Raw genomic sequence first — 19,433 nt, 5'->3', positions numbered from 1 at the left:
TCTGTGTGTGTGTGTGTCTGTGTGTGTGTGTCTGTGTGTGTGAGTGTGTCTGTGTGTGTGTGAGTGTGTGTGTGTGTGTGTGTCTGTGTGTGTGTGTGAGTGTGTCTGTGTGTGTGTGTGTCTGTGTGTGTGTGTGAGTGTGTCTGTGTGTGTGTGTGAGTGTGTCTGTGAGTGTGTGTGGTGTGAGTGTGTGTGGTGTGAGTGTGTGTGTGTGTGTGTCTGTGTGTGTGTGTGTCTGTGTGTGTGTGTGTGTGTCTGTCTGTGTGTGTGTGTGTCTGTGTGTGTGTGTCTGTGTGTGTGAGTGTGTCTGTGTATGTGTGAGTGTGTGTGGTGTGTGTGTGTGTGTCTGTGTGTGTGTGTGAGTGTGTGTGGTGTGTGTGTGTGTGTGTGTAGGTACTCACGCACGGGTGCACATGAAGAGCCCAAGGGAGACTGTGGTGTCTCTCCTTCCTCTCCCCCTCCCTCTCCCTTCTCCTTCCTTCTTCTTCCCATTGTTATTCTTTTGTTTAAATTAGAAATAAAGAAGGAGGGCGCAGGATGAGACGTGAGACTAAGAGACACATTAACCAGTTTGTTATAAGGCCCAGCAGAGTAGGGAGACTGAGAGAGAAGAGGAACAGGGTTAATGGCTGACCGCCATGGCCGGTCACCATAGAGAGAGAGAGAGAGAGAGAGAGAGAGAGAGAGAGAGAGAGAGAAGAAGAGGGGCAGGGAAAGAGAGTAAATGGGCAGGGTCTGTCTTTTAAAGGGGTCCTTTGCGCCTGCGTGCAGACTTAGTTCCCATGGAGCCCTGGGCTGACCAGGGCACTGCCCGAGTGGATTCCGCCAGGTAACGGGGCCAGCGTAATGTCTGAACCTTTCACCTATCCTTTCTCTTCATGTGGAAACATGAAATTTGGAGATAGTCTGAATGTTTAAGAATAGTGTGTGTCAGTGTTATTTCCTAATTTTTATATAATCCTGTGATAACTAAGGAAACTTTTTTTTTGTTCTAAGGAAACATGATGTGGTATTTAGGGGTGAGGGTGTTGCCCTCAAACACTTCCCTTGTATATGCACACACAGACAGAAAGAATGTCTGTCCACCACATGGAACTTCAGAAACAGCCTGACCGTGTCTTCAATGTGTGCTTTATCTTCAGATTTCCCATATCGAAGGCCTCCCATCAAAGGGTCCCATACCTCCCTGGCTGGTAAGTGAAAGTTATTTAATCTCAGGCCCATATTCTCTGGCTCTGCCAAACTACTAAGAACCATTCCAGAATAAGTATGTTCTCTTGCCCTTTAAAAAACACGATGAGCTGGCTGGTGGTGGTGCACACCTCTAGTCCCAGCACTTAGAAGGCAGAGGCAGGCAGGTCTCTGAGTTCTCAGCCAGCCTTGTCTACAGGGAAAATCCAGGACAGCCAGGGCTACACGGAAAAAACCCTGTCTCAGAAAAAAACAAAACAAAACAAAACAAAAAACTTGTGTTTCAGTGTAAGAAACAATGTCAATCACCCTTTATTACACTCTTCCTCCGCAGCTGGATGTCCGGTATCTCTCACCACTGCTGCTGGCTTATGAGGACAGAATGAAAGAGAAGGACGAACTCCACGCCACCCTGGAGGTAGGTCTGCTGATGTCTTCGAGACAAACAGGTCAAACCATTCAGGTCAAACCATTCAGACCGCAGACTGGTAAACATGCGAAGGAAGGGAAGGTAGGCAGGCAGGCAGGCAGGCAGGCAGGCTTGGCAGAGCATGCGGGGTGGGTGGCGCTAGGAGGACAGGTGTGTGGACTGCAGTGGCTTTGGAAAGCTGCAGTCCCATGCGAGTGGCGGTCTCCTTGGTCCGGAGGCCAAGGAGGAGCAGCGGGTGCTGTGTCGCCCATGACTCTGCAGCTGTGGACGCCGGCACCAGAGCAGACGCTGGGCAAATGGAGACCATGCTCGGGTGTTTCAGGGAATCTCAATGCTCCCAGGTCCTAGGAAGCACCGACCCCAGAGGTGCTTTGTGATCAAGTTGTTGGCAGTATTAAAAGAAGGATCTGTCCATTCTCTTTGTTCACTATTTCCTGAGAATGGCAGTCATTCAGCTGTAAGGAGACCAGGCCTGGGAGACCAGGCCTGGGCGTCATCAACGCCTCTGGGCCCTTCTGTGCCTCACGCATCTGAGGTCTTCACTGTGAGGCCAAGTTTTGGAAGGAGAGTTGGTCTTTAAGGAATCCTAGATGGGACAGGTCCTTTAAGAGCCCAACAGCCTGGTCTTCAGTCCTGCCTCCCATTATAAGCCCCATCCTGTGAACCTAACGACATACTATTGCATTGGATTTTTTTTAAAGATGTATTTATTATATATACAGTGTTCTGCCTGCATGTATCCCTGCAGGCCAGAAGAGGGCACCAGATCTCATTACAGATGGCTGTGAGCCATCGTGTGGTTGCTGGGAATTGAATTCAGGACCTCTGGAAGAGCAGTCAGTTCTCTTAACCTCTGAGCCATCTCTCCAGGCCCGACACTGGATTTTTAAAGAGCACTTATTATCTTGTGCTCGCTGGTCAAAAATCAATAATAAAACTTCCATTTTGGGGCTCTTTTTAAATCAGGGTCATCCCACGTTTTCTAGAAGACCAGTTAGTAACACTGCAGTCTTCGTGGGCCATGCAGCTTCTGTCCACGGGTTCTCAGTCTGCTTTTGTAGCATGGCAGCAGCAGCTGCAAGTGGCATGCCAGTGATGGACTGGGACCCTGTTCCCAGGAAACTCAATAAAAACAAACAGCTGGCCTAATGGCTTCAGTTTGGCAAGACAGTTAAAATATATGAAGAGCTGTGCGGTCTCTCTGACCAAAGGTGAGAGGAGGGAAGTCGCAGGCAATGTTGCTTTCAGAGCTAATGTGCTGGGGATGTAGCTCCTGCATGCACAGAGCCCTAGGCTCATTCAGTACTGGAGGTCAGTCAGTCTGACCTGTGTCAGTCCCACGCTACCGAGGCCATTTACTCCAGACTGACGTCTTTGGGGCTGCAATCGAAACTGTCCGAACAGCCCTGGGTCCATCCCTGAGTCGGGGAGTGTGGATCGGGAAACTCCTAGCTACCCAACGGCGGCGTTAAGGACGAGACAGGAGGGCTCTCAGTCCATGCTGGGGTCTGGAGTCCCTGGTTTATTCAAGCATCCTCTTAAATAGCTTTCCAACAGTGGGGGGTGATATCAGAAGACGTCTATTATCATGTATAAAGCTGATATCAAATATTTCCTTTAATCCCAGAGATAGTCTTAGGACTGCAGTCCTCACCAGCCTCTCACCAGTAAGGGCCCCAGCCTTCTGGCACTAGGCATGTTTCTTTAGCTCTCAGAATAGCTGTGGGCCCACCCAGGGCCTAGGTCTATTGTTATACAAACTAGGAGCCATTTTCCACCTTGGCCAGGCGGTCTGGAGGTGACCAGCTGGCATCTAAAAGACAGGAGATTCAAGCTCCTGGAACCGAGCTGAGGTTTGCATCCCAAAATATCATAGTCGATATTTTTGGGCCCCGAAAAGTCAGCGAGAGACTATTGCAGTGCAACCAAGGCTCCCGCCACAGCCCTGCACAGCACACCAAGTGTCAGCTGGGACACCACAGTGAGGCCAAGTCTGCCCAAGCTGAGCAAGCTGATGCCTCTGAGCTGGGGGCTGTCTGTGCTCTGCTAGGACAGGGTTAGGACACCTCCACACTAACACCCTTTTACCTGCTCACACAAGCGTTCATCTAGGGCTGAAAATTCTTTTGATATAAAAACTCCAGTTTACCGACAGAGTGAGTTCCAGGACAGCCACGACTACACAGAGAAAGCCTGTCTTGAAAAACCAAAACAAAAACTCCAGTTTACCCTCTAAAGTCTAAACAAAGAAAACCTTTCGGTCTCTGGTTGTTTTATTTTATTTTATTTTATTTCTAATCCCTTCCTTTAAAATTTCCAGTTATTTGGCGGTAGAGCCAAGCAGCACCAGGTTAGAAGTCAGCTACGTAAAGCCCAGGTTCTTTGTCCCTGTGTGCGGTGACCCTGCAGTGACTGGGATGTCCCCTCAGTAGACTCTGCTCCTGAGCACACAGAGGGCCTATGCAACCTGAAGACAAGCCTGGTGCTAGAGCAGGAGCCTGCCACTGAAAGGCTGTTACGTTTGATTTCCCCAAGCAGAAGCTGATACCCAATGTGTGCCCATGCGTGACGGTTTCCATGCGTTTCATTTCAGGAGGAAATGAAAACCTTTAGGATTCGAGTCCAAGAAGTGGTGAAAGAAAATGAAGGATTGCATCAGCAGTTAAATAAGAGTAGTCCCGTTACCAGCGAGGAATGGCAAGTGGCATTCACTAACTCACAACATAATAGGAACAGGCTTCATGAAAGCACCAAGTACATAAATGCACTTCTCCTTTTTAAAAATCTAAGCACTTTACCCAAAGCACGCACAACTCAGTGAACCTCTGTACAGTTAGAATAGGCATTTGGGACAGAAGCTTGGAGCTACACATTAAGACTTACACTGTCAGTATCCAGTACATTTTATGCAGGTATCCACCAACCAAGCCCAAAAAGACCATGACAAGAATTAGAACAAAAATAACCAGTAGTTTTAAATCTCTTTAGCAATTCGTGTCCACTCCAAGCATTCACATTCAGGTTAATTTTTTTTTTTTTTAAGATTTTATTTATTTATTATATATACAACATTCTGCTTCCATGTATACCTGCAGACCAGAAGAGGGCACCAGATCTCATAGCAGATGGTTGTGAGCCACCATGTGGTTGCTGGAACTCAGGACCTCTGGAAGAGCAGTCAGTGCTCTTAACCTCTGAGCCATCTCTCCAGCCCACATTCAGGTTAATTTTGGTGTGGGATGTTTTTATTCGTTTACAAGATTTTCAAATAATAAAGTTTATAAATAAGTTTTTTAAGGAAGGATTTCTAAGACATGAGTAAGATACAACCCCAGTAAACTCTTCTAAATTGAACTTCAACATTTTTCTTTTTATTCTTTGACGTGCTGAGGATGGAACCCAGGGGCTCAGGTTGTGCTGGGCACGCACTCTCCCACTGAGTCCCATCCCTGGCTCTCAGCTTTTGAAGACAGGTCACACTATGTAGCTCTAAACCAGCCTTGAACTCTGCAATCCTCATCTGTCCAGGTGCTCGGCTTGCGGTCACGTGCCAGCACACCTAGCTCTAAATTGGTATGTTAGAGATTATTATTATTATTTTATTATTTTGACCAGGTGTGTGGTGTAACCTTCAGTCCTTGCACTCAGGCAGAGGCAGAAGGATTTCTGTGAGTTGTAGACCAGCCTGGTCTACCTAGGGAGTTCCAGGTCAGCCAAGGCTACATAATGAGACCCTTTATCAAAACAAACAAAAACCAAGAAAAAAAATTTTAAATAATGACCCTGGGCCTAACCCTAGAGCACTTTGTTCCCAACAGAGTCCTGGGTTCAGTCTGTTGCACTGCAGAAAAAATAAAAATAAATGAATAAGCAAATAAGTAAATAAATTTTCTAAGTAGGTTCTCAAACCAGAAGCTCATTCGCTCTGCCTGTTAGTGTTCCTGCTCTGAAGCAGCAACTCCCCAGGGCCATTACCACCACTGCACACCTAGCGGGCTTGCGAATAGGAAGTCTGGCAAAGGCTGCTCACAGCTGAAACCTCCACTCTCTGCAGCCTGCGCACAGTGCAGCGTGGCCTGGGTCGCTCCTTGGTGGTCACGGCTCCCTTCTGGTCTCTGTCTCTCCGCACCTCCTAACCTCTCTCTGCCTTCTTTATCCTTCCTCTTTGCTCCCCCCCCCCCCAGTCCCACATGAGAGTCTCGAGACAGTTTCCAGGTGACACTATGAAAACAGAAATGATTAGCGTCTAGTGGGTATGTTGTGTTTAGTATCTTTTTTTTTCTTTCTTTCTTTCTTTCTTTCTTTCTTTCTTGAGACAACGTCTCACTATGTAGTCCTGGCTGGCCTAGAACTCTATGTAGACCAGGTGTTAAACCCACTGGGTGCAAATAAGACCAATACCACAGTTTTTGAGCCAAATTGGAAGCAAGCTTTATTAGATGCTGGCCAAGATGGTGGCCACTGGCCAGGTCCACGCCTGGGATTCCCAGAGCACGGGGTTGGAGTACGTTAGTCGGACTTAGGAAGACAAAATCCACAAGGCTGCCTACATGCTTCCCACCTTCATCCAGTCAGGGCAAGCACACGTCCTGACGTCCTTCCTGCCTTTGTACCTCCTGCCTACATGTGATCAAGATCCAGGGCAGCTGGGGCCACCAAACTTGTTTACAGAAGTAAAAACACACGACTTGCTATCTTACATGAACAACGGCCCCAGCATTCCACGAAGTTGTGTCCTAGGGCAAGTGGGGCTTGCAGTTAGAGACATTTTTTTGATTTATAGATCCCTTAAGCCCAGCAATTTAAACTGAAAACATAATGCTAGCCATCACACAGGCTGTCCTTGAACAGCCCAGACTGCCTGTCTTGGGAGTCAAAGGTCATACTGCAGGGCCAGGCAAGTTTTGTATGTTTTAAACGTCTGAACGTCACTGGGAAAGGATAAATAGTTTCTATCCGGGTGTCCAGGCATGTGGGAGTGAGCACACGTGTCTTACTGTCTGGTAAGGCTGGCTCTTGTGAGTTTGCGGTCACTGCCTTGGGTCATGTCCTTGGGGTGGGCCTGGGCAGCTGTAGACCTTGGTGCCCTGTGAACTGGTTCCTGCTGCCATGCCCAGGTCCTGCCTTTCCCCCTATTCTGCGGTTCTTCACTTTATTAACGTCGCACTCCAGTGACTGTTCAGGAAGGTGAGCTCGCCCCTGGCCTCCCGCCTGCTTCCTGTCCTCAACACACTTGAGTAGCCTCTGTCTGCTGTGTTCCCGGGACCTTCTCAGTGAAGTTCTGACCCCATGTGCTCTACTTTCCTAATTTCTCCTGGCTGTGGAACCTCAGGCTTAGCAGCCATCAGAGGAGTGTTAACCTTAATCTGAGGTTTTCATTCTTCTCTCATACGCTTCTAGCTCCCCCACCACCTCCCTTCTCCCCCAGATCTACCCACCCCTCGTTTCCTCTTCAGAAAAGGGCAGGCCTCCGAGTGACGACAGCCGAACAGGACAGAACAAGACACAACAAGACAAGGCGAAAGCCCTCATAGTGAGTCTGGAGAAGGCAACCCAAGAGGAAAAGAGTTCTAAGAGCAGGCAAGGGAGTCAGAGACACATTTGCTCCCACTGCGAGGCTCCCACCAGAACACCAAGCTAACAGCCGTGACATATACACAGGGACCTGGCGTAGACCATACAGGTCCTGTACTTGCCTCTTGAGTCTCTGTGAGGCCGTGAGAGCCCTGCTGAGTTGATCCAGTAGGCCATGTTCTCTTGGTAGCCTCTATCCCCACTGAATGCTATCATCTTTTCTTCCCTTCTTCTGTGGGGTTCCCTGACCTGTGAGGGGAGGAACCTAATGGAGACCTCCAGTTTGGACTCTGAGTAATGTCTGGCTGTGGGTCTCTGCACCCATAACCACCTGCTGCGGGAGGGAGCCTCTCTGATGACAACTGGACAAGGCACTGATCTATGTGTAGAACAGAGTATCTTCAGGAATTGTTTCTTCCCCCCCCCCCCAGTCATTTGGTTCTACCCTAGGTCTCTGGGCTAGCCAGTCTGTGGTACCTGGGCTACCTCTTGTCAGACATTGGTTGGCCACTTCCCCAAGTTCTGCACCCCTATTGCCCCAGCACACCTTGCTGGCAGGACAGATTGTAGGTGGAGGTTTTTGTGGCGGGGTTGGTGTCCGGGTTTCTCTTTCTGTAGCCTGCAGAGTATCTTCTCACACCAGAGACTAGAATGTAGGTGTGACTCCAAGTCCACACCAGCTCGACCTCTCTAGGTTCAGTGAGCTGTGTTGTCCTCAGCAATGGGGCCCCTGCTGTCAGTTTTCAGAAAGTGACCTGTCCTAACATGAGCCTGGGTTGTTTTAGGGATCTCCATGGAACCCCTCTTAGCCAACAACCAACAGCTAAACTGAATGTCACTCAATCCCACTACTGGAAGCCTTGCCTGGCTATATAGAAGATCAGTTCAGACTCTGTGTTCTCCATGACTGGGAGTTTTCACTAGGATCACCCTCATGGATTCCAGGAAGTTTCCACTGCACTGGGTTTCTACGTACACAGACACACACACTACACACACTACACACACACACTCACACACACACTACACACACACTACACACACACACAGACACACACAAAACACACACACACACACACACTACACACACACACACACTGCACACACACACTACACACACACTCACACACACAGACACACACACACTCACACACACTACACACACACACACTCACACACAGACACACACTCACACACACTACACACACACACACACTACACACACACACACACTACACACACACACACTCACACACACACACACTCACACACACACACACACTACACACACACACACACACACACTACACTCACACACACACTACACACACACACTCACACACACTACACACACACACACTACACACACACTCACACACACTACACACACACACACTACACACACACACTACACACACACACTACACACACACACACACACACACACTACACACACACACACACACTACACACACACACACTACACACACACACTACACACACACACACACACACACACACACACACACACTCACACACACTACACACACACACACTACACACACACACACACACTACACACACACACTCACACACACACACACTACACACACACACTACACACACACACACACACTACACACACACTACACACACACTACACACACACACTCACACACACACACTCACACACTACACACACACACTCACACACACACAGACACACACAGACACACACACACAGACACACACACTCACACACACACACAGACACACACACTCACACACACAGACAGACAGACACATGCACACACACACACACACACACAGACAGACAGACACATGCACACACACACACAACACAGGGCTCCCCAATTCTAGCTGTCTCCCTACATTCTCTTCCTCCACCTCCAAATCCTTGCCATTCCCACCCCCACCCACCCACCCCCAGTCTACCCACAAAATTTGTTCTATTCCCCCCTCCCAGAGAGACCCATGCGTCTACCCCCCCCCCCACCCCACCCCTGCCCGCCCTGCCCCCCCTGCCACCCCCCCTGCCCCCCTGCCGCCCTAGAGCTCTCCTCTTTACCTAACCTCTGGATCTGTGGTTTGTAGTTTGATTATCATTTACTTAACAGCTAATAACCCCTTATAAGTGAGTACATGCATATTTGTCTTCCTGGGTTTAGGTTGTCTCAGGATGATTTTTTTTTTTTTCTCTCAACTTTAAAAAACATAGAGTAAAAGGATCCCTTTAAAAAGGCATGGTGGCGCCTGCTGGCATCTAAGTGAGCGTGAGGCAGGGGGATCCCGAGTTTCAGGGCAGCCTGAGCTTCCTAATGGTGACTCCTTGTCTCAGAATGAAAACAGGAAGCCGTCAAAGGTGGAGGAAGTTGCAGTCACTGTTGCCCTAGCCTGACTCCACCATCATGGTCTCATCTTCCGATTGCCTTTCTGCTTTATGGGGTACTGTGGGCAGTAAACACTTAATGAGGCAACATCTCCGGTCCTTCAGCCTTCCTGCCTGGAATTTTCGATTATGAACCAATACACAGTTACAGTGCATCAATACATAGGGCGCTTTCTTGTGGGGAAATCAGGGCTGGGGTGTGTTTGTATAGTTTTAAGACTATTCCAAAGCCATCTAATAAGTTTGGTTTATTCTTAATATGGCTTACTTTTTTTTCTTTTTCTTTTCCCCACCCGTCTTTATCTGCATCCACTCCCTTTCTGTCTCTCATCAGAAAACAACAGTCTTCTAAGTGAGAACAGTAAAACATTACTTTTTTTTTTTTTTTTTTTTTTTTTTTGGCAGTTTCACTGGCAGTCCCATCTGGTCTCCTACAGAGCTCCTTCTGTCTGTTTTCAAGTGCTGACATTCCAGGCTTGTAGCACACACCTGGGTTTGTTTGCTTTTAAAGAGTTAAATTTGGTTTTTTGTTTGTTTTTTTGTTTTGGTTTTGGTTTTTTGAGACACGGTTTCTCTGTGTAGCTTTGGAGCCTATCCTGGCACTCACTTTGGAGACCAGGCTGGCCTCGAACTCACAGAGATCCTCCTGCCTCTGCCTCCCAAGTCCTGGGATTAAAGGCGTGCGCCACCAACACCCGGCAATTTTTTTTTTTTTTAATGTGTGTGGGTATCTTGTCTACATACCATGTGTGCCTGGTGTCCTCGGAGGCCGGAAGAGGGCACCGAATGCTCTAGAACTTGAGAGTCACAGATGGTTGTCAGCTGCCATTCAGGTGCTGGTTCTCAAACCCAGGTCTTCTGAAAGAACAGCCAGTGTCCCTGGACTCTGAGCCATTTCTCTCGCACTTTGATTTTTACTTCTTGGGAAATTAAAGTCTCACAGCCAGGCCTGCTGCCCTCAAGTCCTGGACTCCAGCCGTCCTCGGGGATGCTTCAGCCTCAGGGCTGCTTGGGACTCGTAAGCGTGGCTGCCATGGGCAGCGGCTGCTCATTATCAGTGGATGGTTTCAAAGTAAAATGGGACCTTTCAGTACTTAAAAATGCCATGTGGGTTTCAGAACAATTATCTGGGCGTGGAGATTGGGATGCTTCAGTGTAGCAAACACTTGGTGACTCTCTCCCCTGAGTGCCATGCACATGGCATTCCTCTGTCCTCTGCGTGTCCCTCATCGTCACCTCCTGCAGTTGCTGTTGTACCCACCACTCTGGCATTATTGCTGCCCCTTTCTCCCATTCGCTGCACAGGGCAGCATTTTCTGTGTAGCTGACAAGGCCGACGTGAAAGCATGCCCACGCGCTGACCCAGGCTGTGTGTGCTACCTTTCTGTGGTCCCTTGGAACCTCAGGACAGCCTTTAATCTTTTGAATCAATCACAGGAAGCAGCTTCAGGCTCAAGCAGAGCTGGTTCTAGATGAAAACAAGCTGCTGATACAGCAGTTGGAGATCCAGCAAACCAAAGCCAGGGATGCCCACCAGGAGCACCTCCAAGAAGGTGAGTGATGGGGTTGTCCTGGAGGGCGGGGCAGGGGCGGGGCAGGGGCGGGGCAGGGGCTCGGGAATCACAGCTTTTCGGGATTTTAAGTTGGTGCATTCATTGCATTCTCACAATTGGTCTGCAGTGTGTGTCTGGTCCCTTGTAGGGTCAGCTGTGGGGTAGGATAGGATAGCATCTGGGAGATCGGAAAAGTTAGCAAAACGCAGCCTGTGAAACAACCTAAGACTCTTCTCTCAGTTATCTGTTGACTGGACAAAAAAGTCGAACTTCACCGTGCCCCCCCTTCCCACCCTCTCCCACCCCCTGTATGCCAAGAAGCAATTTTGCGTTGAGTTACAGCCTGTCTTCTTCGTGCGCTATTGCTATGAAGAGGGCGGTGCTTATAAAAGAAAGCGTTTCATTGCAGGCTTGCCTGCGGTTTCGGAAGTTAGTCCATCAGCTAACTTTGTGGGAGCTTTGTAGAACACACATAGTACCGGAGAAGTAGCTTTCACAGGGAGACAGGGAGGGAGGGAGGGAGGGAGGGAGGGAGGGAGGGAGGGAGGGAGGGAGGAAAACTGGGCCCAGCATGGGCTTTGGAAACCTCAAAGCCTACTCCCAGTGACACACCTCCTCCAGCAAGGCCACGCCTCCCAATCCTTCTAATCTTTTCAAATAGTGCCACACCCTGATGGCCAAGCATTCAAATCTGTGAGCCTAAGGAGGCCATTTGTATTCCGATCACCACACATCCCTAACCCTAGGGTTTAGAGAGGGTCTGCTCTGTAGTCCAGGTTGGCCCAGAACTTGCCAGATCCAGGGTGCTTTGAAATCACAGTCCCCCCCACCTCTCCCTCCCAGTGTGAGGGAACAAGTGTGTGCCACCACGTTTGACTGAACCATTGGACCTTTCTTCTGTTGGGTTGAGGACATCATAGCATAAGTCTCTGGTTCTCCAGGGCTCCCCGAGAGCAGCCCTTCTCCCATGTGTCCCTCCCTGTTTTAGAGCCCTGTTTAGTGCCCAGGGTGTGCTGTACCCGTGGTCCACCGTATCCGTGGTGTGCTGTGCCCGTGGTCCATAGCAGAGGACAGTGCTCTTCAAAGTGAGCCCAGTCGAGATTTTTTTTTTCCCTTGCTTTGATTAAAACCAAATAGGAGCCCTTCCCATAGTGGTACCCCCCTCCGGTGCTCTGAAACAGGCTGCCTTGCCAGATCGCTGTGAGCCTCCCTATTTCCTCTGTCCCTGCTCATGCAACAACTCCCTCTGAGGGTTAGAGAGATGGCTCTAAGAGAGAGGAGGACCTGGTTCAATTCCCAGCACCCACGTGGCAGCTCACAACTGTCTGCCACTCCAGTTCCAGAGCATCCAACACCCTTATACAGGCACACAGGCAGGTGAGGCACCGATGCATGTAAAACAAAAATAAATATTAAAAACAAAAGGAAACAACAGAAGCCAGCTCCCTCCACACAAGCAAGAGTCCACTGCCAACCTCTGTTGCAGCTGAAGTTGCTGAGCTGGTTGGTTCCAGGCTGGCCTCAGAGTCACTACCATACACCCCACGTGGGCTTGAGATTCTGATCCTCCTGCCCCGGGCCTCCCAGTTGCTGGGATGACAGGCAAGTTCCACCAAGTCTGCTTTTTTTTTTTTTTTTTTTTCTTGTGTGCAGTGCTGGGGATTGAACCCAGGACTTAGCACACGTAGAACAAACACTTTACCAGCTGAGCCACAACCCCAGCCTTAAAGGGTCATTTCTGGAAGCTGACTGATGTTTCTCGTAATCAGCCTAGGGCCTTCTGCAAGCAGCATGCTGCATCTCTACCTCCCTTTTTTCTTGTTTGTTTTTTCAAGACAGGGTTTCTCCGTATATAGTCTTGGCTATCCTGGCACTCGCTCTGTAGACCAGGCTGGCCTCGAACTCAGAGACCTATCTGATTCCACCTCTCGAGTGCTGGGATTAAAGGCGTGCACCACCACCTACCTACCCACCTTCCTTCTTTTTTAAAGATAAATTTTTGAGACGGGATCTCGCTATGTGACCTAGCCTAGCCAGAGCTCATGGTCCTCCTGCCTCAGAGCCGCGAGTGTGCCACCGGGCCCGGCTAACACGCATGTTCCAGTCTTCTGTGGCACATCTTGATCTCATTCCTTGCAGTTTCTAAGCTGACCAAACAACTTGTGCTCCTGGAGGCAAAGACACAGGACCAGGAACAGCAGCTGGAGGACAGCAAGGAGCAGCTGGGGAGCTTGCAGGCCCGATGCCGAGAACTCAAAGTGCAGCTGGACAGCAAGATCGCCATGGACGTTCATACGTCAATTGTCAATGAACTGCAAAGGTGAGCCTGTCGCCTCAAAGCAAGAGGTCGCTGGAGCCGCTGTATGAAGCATAGAGTACACAGAGATTGCTCAACTTTTGTTTTATTTTTGGTTTTTTATTTGGAGTGTCCTCTAGGGCTGCCGGTCGTCTGCTTCCTTTTAGTCCAGGGTTGTTTAAATGACTCTGCTGTACCCAGGGCTTGCTGCACCCACAATGCACTGTACCCAGGGTGCACTGTTCACATGAACACTGTACACTGTGTGCACTGTGCCCACGGTGTGCTGTACCCATGGTCCATCGTATCTGTGGTGTGCTGTACCCGTGGTCCACCGTATCCGTGGTGTACTGTACCTGTGGTCCATCGTATCCATGGTGTACTGTACCTGTGGTCCATCTTATCCGTGGTGTACTGTACCTGTGGTCCACCGTATCCGTGGTGTACTGTACCTGTGGTCCACCGTATCCGTGGTGTGCTGTACCCGTGGTCCATCGTATCCGTGGTGTACTGTGCCCGTGGTCCATCGTATCCGTGGTGTACTGTACCCGTGGTCCACCGTATCTGTGGTGTACTGTACATGTGGTCCACCGTATCCGTGGTGTGCTGTGCCTGTGGTCCATCGTATCCGTGGTGTACTGTACCCGTGGTCCATCGTATCCGTGGTGTACTGTACCCGTGGTCCACCGTATCTGTGGTGTGCTGTACCCGTGGTCCACCGTATCCGTGGTGTGCTGTACCCGTGGTCCACCGTATCCATGGTGTGCTGTGCCCGTGGTCCACCGTATCCGTGGTGTGCTGTGCCCGTGGTCCACCGTATCCGTGGTGTATTGTACCCGTGGTCCACCGTATCTGTGGTGTACTGTACATGTGGTCCACCGTATCCGTGGTGTGCTGTGCCTGTGGTCCATCGTATCCGTGGTGTACTGTACATGTGGTCCATCGTATCCATGGTGTACTGTATCCATGGTCCATCGTATCCATGGTGTTTGTACCCGTGGTCCGTCGTATCTGTGGTGTACTGTACCCGTGGTCCACCGTATCCGTGGTGTACTGTACCTGTGGTCCATCGTATCCATGGTGTACTGTACCCGTGGTCCATCGTATCCGTGGTGTGCTGTACCTGTGGTCCACCGTATCCGTGGTGTGCTGTGCCCGTGGTCCACCGTATCCGTGGTGTACTGTACCTGTGGTCCACCGTATCCGTGGTGTACTGTACATGTGGTCCACCGTATCCGTGGTGTGCTGTGCCTGTGGTCCATCGTATCCGTGGTGTGCTGTGCCTGTGGTCCATTGTATCCGTGGTGTGCTGTACATGTGGTCCACCGTATCCGTGGTGTGCTGTACCCGTGGTCCACCGTATCCATGGTGTGCTTTGCCCGTGGTCCACCGTATCCGTGGTGTGCTGTGCTCATGTGCACTGTGCATGCGTCACTGTACATACGTGTCTGCCATTTCTTGCCCTTCAGCCAGTTGCAAAAGGAAGAAGAGAAAGACGGCGCTGAGATGGAGGAACTGCTGGGAAGGCTGACGGCCTTACAGGTGCAGAAGAAGAGCCTGCTCCTGGAGAAGAGCAGCTGGGCCAGCAGGAACAGAGCTCTGGAGACTGAGCTGGAGCACGCGCGCAAGGCAAACAGGTATGTGTGTGTCCCTGGGCAGCGCATGTGTGTTTCATTTTTACCTTCATCATGCTCCCTCTGTCCTCTCTTTCTCTGAAAAGGACAATAAATTGGAAAATAATGACCAAAGGGTGTAAGTGTAACAAAAGCTTTTCTGTGGATCTGTAGATCTCAGGTCTGTGGTTGAGATTTTGCTAACCACAGGGCAACCCTGGAGCTCTGGACCGTCTCCTAAACCACCTCCTCAAAGCCCGTTTTCCCATTACTGTGTCCCAGTTTTCTTCCTTTTATTTTTTTCTCTTTTTGTTTTTAATACTTATACATTTACTTATTGTTTTTGAAGTAGCTTTTATTCTTCATATCATGCATGTATGCATACATTGGGTCTTGATGGTCTCCTCCCTTGCCATCTATACACATCACACACACCCAAACACACCCACTGCACACACCCACACCCACTCACATCACCCACACCCAAACACACCCACTGCACACACCCACACCCACTCACATCACACACACCCAAACACACCCACTGCACACACCCACACCCACTCACATCACACACACCCAAACACACTCACTGCACACACCCACACCCACTCACATCACACACCCAAACACACCCACTACACACACCCACACCCACTCACATCACACACACCCAAACACACTCACTACACACACCCACACCCACTCACATCACACACCCAAACACACCCACTGCACACACCCACACCCACTCACATCACCCACACCCAAACACACCCACTGCACACACCCACACCCACTCACATCACACACACCCAAACACACCCACTGCACACACCCACACCCACTCACTTCTCACACACCCAAACACACCCACCACCCACGCATACACATACCACATATACACACCTGCACACACCACACACACAACCTGCACACAATCACACTAGCATATACCCTTCCCACCTTCATGTGGGATCCCATTTTCACCAATATCTCGTAACCATGAGTCAAGAAAGTCAGGAGAATAGTATTTAATTGGCTGACTCATTGCCAAGCATTTTGTGAATGCTGTTTGTTTGTTTGTTTGGTAGTGACAGGTCCCACTGGGGGGCAAGCGGGCCTGGAACTCCAGCCGTCTCCCTAGATCAGCCTCCCGCGCGTGGGGATGACAGCATGCCTGAATAGTTGGCATTTGAGTCCTCTTGACTGGGTTAGGACTCAGTCCTTCCACCTGGATTCAAATTAGATTCATTTACTTCTCGAAACGTAAAAGGAGATGTGTATTGCTGGACAGCAGCATTTAATTAGTTAATTCTGCGGGGTTAGGGGTCAGGACCCAGGGCCTTATGCAGAGCAGCCAAGCCCTGAGTGCAGTATTTAAGTATTAACTGGTAGCCAAGGTTGTTGCACATGTGAGTTTGAGGCCAACCTGTGTAGGGGACCCTGTAAGCCACGCCTGCTAGAAGCTGGCTACAGGTGTGCCCGACCACGCCCGTCAGGGAGTGGTCAAGGTGATGTCAGGGTGACTCGGGATAGGGTTTAAAGGGACAGACAAGCACATGGGGCCCCTTCTCTCTGGCCTCCGTTGCCTTGCTGCCCCTGGCATGCTCTGGCTTGTGTTTGGCTGGTGTTTATCTAATAAAGATAGCTTAACCTCACAGATTACGTATCCTCTCATAATAAACCTGGTCTACACAGTGAGTTCCAGGACAGCCAGGGCTATATAGAGAAACTGTTCCCCCAAAATCTAAAACTATATACATACACACAGACATATACTGGTTTTTAAACATATATTTGTGTACACATATTCACTCCTCCCAAGCTACACAAGGGCTCACTTGTTTTCATTTTCCACCACTGGGGACCTCTGCAGGCGATACCAAAAGAAAATGGATATTCTCAGAAAGCAAGTGGAGAAAGCCATGGGGAAGGAGATATCTGCCCACCAGTACCTGACAAACCTGGTGGGCTTGGCAGAGAATGTCACCAAGGAACGAGACAGTCTTAAATATTTGGTGAGTTTCCTCAAAGTTATGCTCTGTAAACTTAAAGCTTTGTATGCAAATGTGACTTTTAAGACTATTTTTTAAGCAAATCTATTTAAAAAAAAAAAAAAAAAACAACTTCTTACTTCAGTGTTTCAACCAGTATTTCCAAATTCTCCAAAGTTTTATCTTTTAACTATGGGCAAACCTTTTTGCTTTTGAGACAGTGTATTGCTGCATACATAGCCTAGGCTGGCTTCAAACTCACGAGCCTCCTCCAGTAGTCTCCCAAGGACTGAGATTATAGTTCAACCCAAGCATGTTTTAAAGAAAATCACCCAGAACTCCTAAATAGGAGCAAATGTAATTTTAGATGGTGAAGTATGGGGCCGGGTTAAAGAAAATCACCCAGAACTCCTAAATAAGAGCAAATGTTACTTTAGAAGGTGAGGCATGGGGCCAGGTGTGGTGGCGCTCTGTCCATCGCAGGGCTGGGGGGCAGCTCCGTAGCCAGGTGCACGCATGGCCCATGTGTGCGAGGCCCTGGGTTTGATTCCCAGCCCCGAGGGAGGGCGAGCGAGCCTGACTCCTGCAGTTAGGTAGAGATCGCCCACAGTTGTAGCAGGGAGGGGAATTAAGTCGATTATTGGTGTCCTAGATGCTGGAGCAGCGCACAGCCAGCCAGAACCCGGCACGGTTCTAGACATCCCCACACTGATTCAGAAAGATGTCTGCAGCAGATTGTGTGGTGTAAGAAGGCAGCTGCTCCCTGTGCCGGGCCTGTGCGTTCAGAGAGGTCTGGTAGCTCCCCCCGGGCTCTGACAGTGAGTTGCCTCCAAGGGGCGGACCTCAGGTGACGGGCGTTTCGTAAGCCTTCTCACTTACTTGAATTTTCTCTTCTGTGTGGTTTGCACACATAACACTTCCCTTCGTATGAGCGTGCGTGGCTTTTCAGCATCGAAGGTGCTGGCCTGTCAAACTAGAAGGCAGAGGTTAACGAGTGTCTTGATGAGAGACCAAGGGGAGTCAGGATGAGGGGTGGGGGGGCTGTCAGGAAGTCTTAGAAAGTTCCGCCCCAGGGCAGTGGGCAGAGGTTTTAGCCCTTGCTTATAGCAGAAGAAGCAGAAATAGCGGGGAGCTTGAGGGGGATGTTGCTATTTACTTTTAATAAAAAAAAATGCTAACTGTATGTGTCTTGATATTATCTGTACTTAGTATTACAAGGCATTTTTCACAGTGTGACAGTAGCTGGCAGGGCTCCAGTAAGTCTCATTGTACATTACTGGCAATTTTAAAACTGTAATTTATAACCGGGCAGTGGTGGCGCACTCCTTTAATCCCAGCCCTCGGGAGGCAGAGGCAGGCGGATCTCTGTGAGTTCCAGGCCAGCCTGGTCTACAAGATGGAGTTCCAGGACAGGCTCCAAAGCCACAGAGAAACCTTGTCTCGAAAAACCAAAAAAAAAAAAAGAAAGAAAGAAAAGAAAAAAGAAAAAAACAAAAACCCAACCCCTGTAATTATTATTGTGCAGGAGTGAGTGAGTGAGTGAGCGAGCGAGTGTCCATGTGTGTCACTGCGCGTGAGCGACAGTCAGAAGACAAGCTTCTCTCTTCCACTGGGCACCCACTGCACCATCTCTCAGGCCCCATTACTGGCAATTTCTGAGTCCTTCCTGACTTTGACCCAGCGTGGCAGGAACCGTGAAGCCATTCAGATCTTCTGACTGGGGCTTCTCCTGAAGTTCGGCCACAGCGCTGACGTGCTGGTGTTTCCTGTCCCAGCACCTAGCGCCCCTTCCCTCCACGCGCCCCCTGGGCTGTGGAGAGAGCAAGCAAAAGCCTGTTGGAAGGTGCCGAGCAAAACTGCTCACCCGAGGGGCCTTCCTGAGCGCCTGCCCGCCACACAGTGTCACAGTAATCGTAAAGCCATCCTTTCCACAGGGCAGGACCCACGGGGCCCCCTGTCCCTGGGATATGACCTCACTCGCACGTGGGCGGTAGAGTGGCAGTCTTGGGTTGTACAGTGGAGATACTGTCCAACTTAAAGTGGCCCCTGCGGGCCCAAACCTCAGCCTCGTGGACCGGGCATGGACACACAGTGGAAGCCACACACCCTGTGTATAAGTATCTAGAAGTTGTACATTTAGCCATCTTGATCATGTAATGGCCTGAACGCCAGGCCAGCGAGTCAGAAGTGGATGTGGGCTGAGGGGCTGCCATGGGCCTGGCTCTGCTTGTCAGCAGGACCTCTGCTATGCCAAGGCGCCGCGGTCACACGGGGGAGAACAGGCATACAGAAGCTGGCAGGGCATTTGGGGTCCTGTATCACCCAGGCCAGGGTGACATTGGCTTCCCTGCTGGCCACACCCCTCCTGC

General features: G+C 50.0%; 1 protein-coding gene across 3 annotated transcripts in view; it reads left to right on the top strand.

Moving 5' to 3' along the window:
- Cep89 (centrosomal protein 89) overlaps positions 1-19,433 on the top strand; it is a 50,217-nt gene that overhangs the window by 23,613 nt on the left and 7,171 nt on the right. For all 3 annotated transcript variants that reach the window (XM_035449383.1, XM_027430287.2, XM_027430286.2), the window contains 7 exons: positions 1,143-1,193; positions 1,526-1,609; positions 4,215-4,318; positions 11,043-11,158; positions 13,298-13,478; positions 14,924-15,091; positions 16,947-17,088. In XM_035449383.1, coding sequence (XP_035305274.1) covers positions 1,143-1,193; positions 1,526-1,609; positions 4,215-4,318; positions 11,043-11,158; positions 13,298-13,478; positions 14,924-15,091; positions 16,947-17,088 — 846 coding nt within the window. The remainder of the gene's footprint in view (positions 1-1,142; positions 1,194-1,525; positions 1,610-4,214; positions 4,319-11,042; positions 11,159-13,297; positions 13,479-14,923; positions 15,092-16,946; positions 17,089-19,433) is intronic.

The sequence above is a fragment of the Cricetulus griseus genome, chromosome 9 (genome assembly GCF_003668045.3).
Source record: "Cricetulus griseus strain 17A/GY chromosome 9, alternate assembly CriGri-PICRH-1.0, whole genome shotgun sequence".
In the NCBI taxonomy this organism is placed as follows: domain Eukaryota; kingdom Metazoa; phylum Chordata; class Mammalia; order Rodentia; family Cricetidae; genus Cricetulus; species Cricetulus griseus.
The sequence above is the reverse complement of the archived record's forward strand: the minus strand, read 5'-3'. Positions and strand labels throughout refer to the sequence as shown.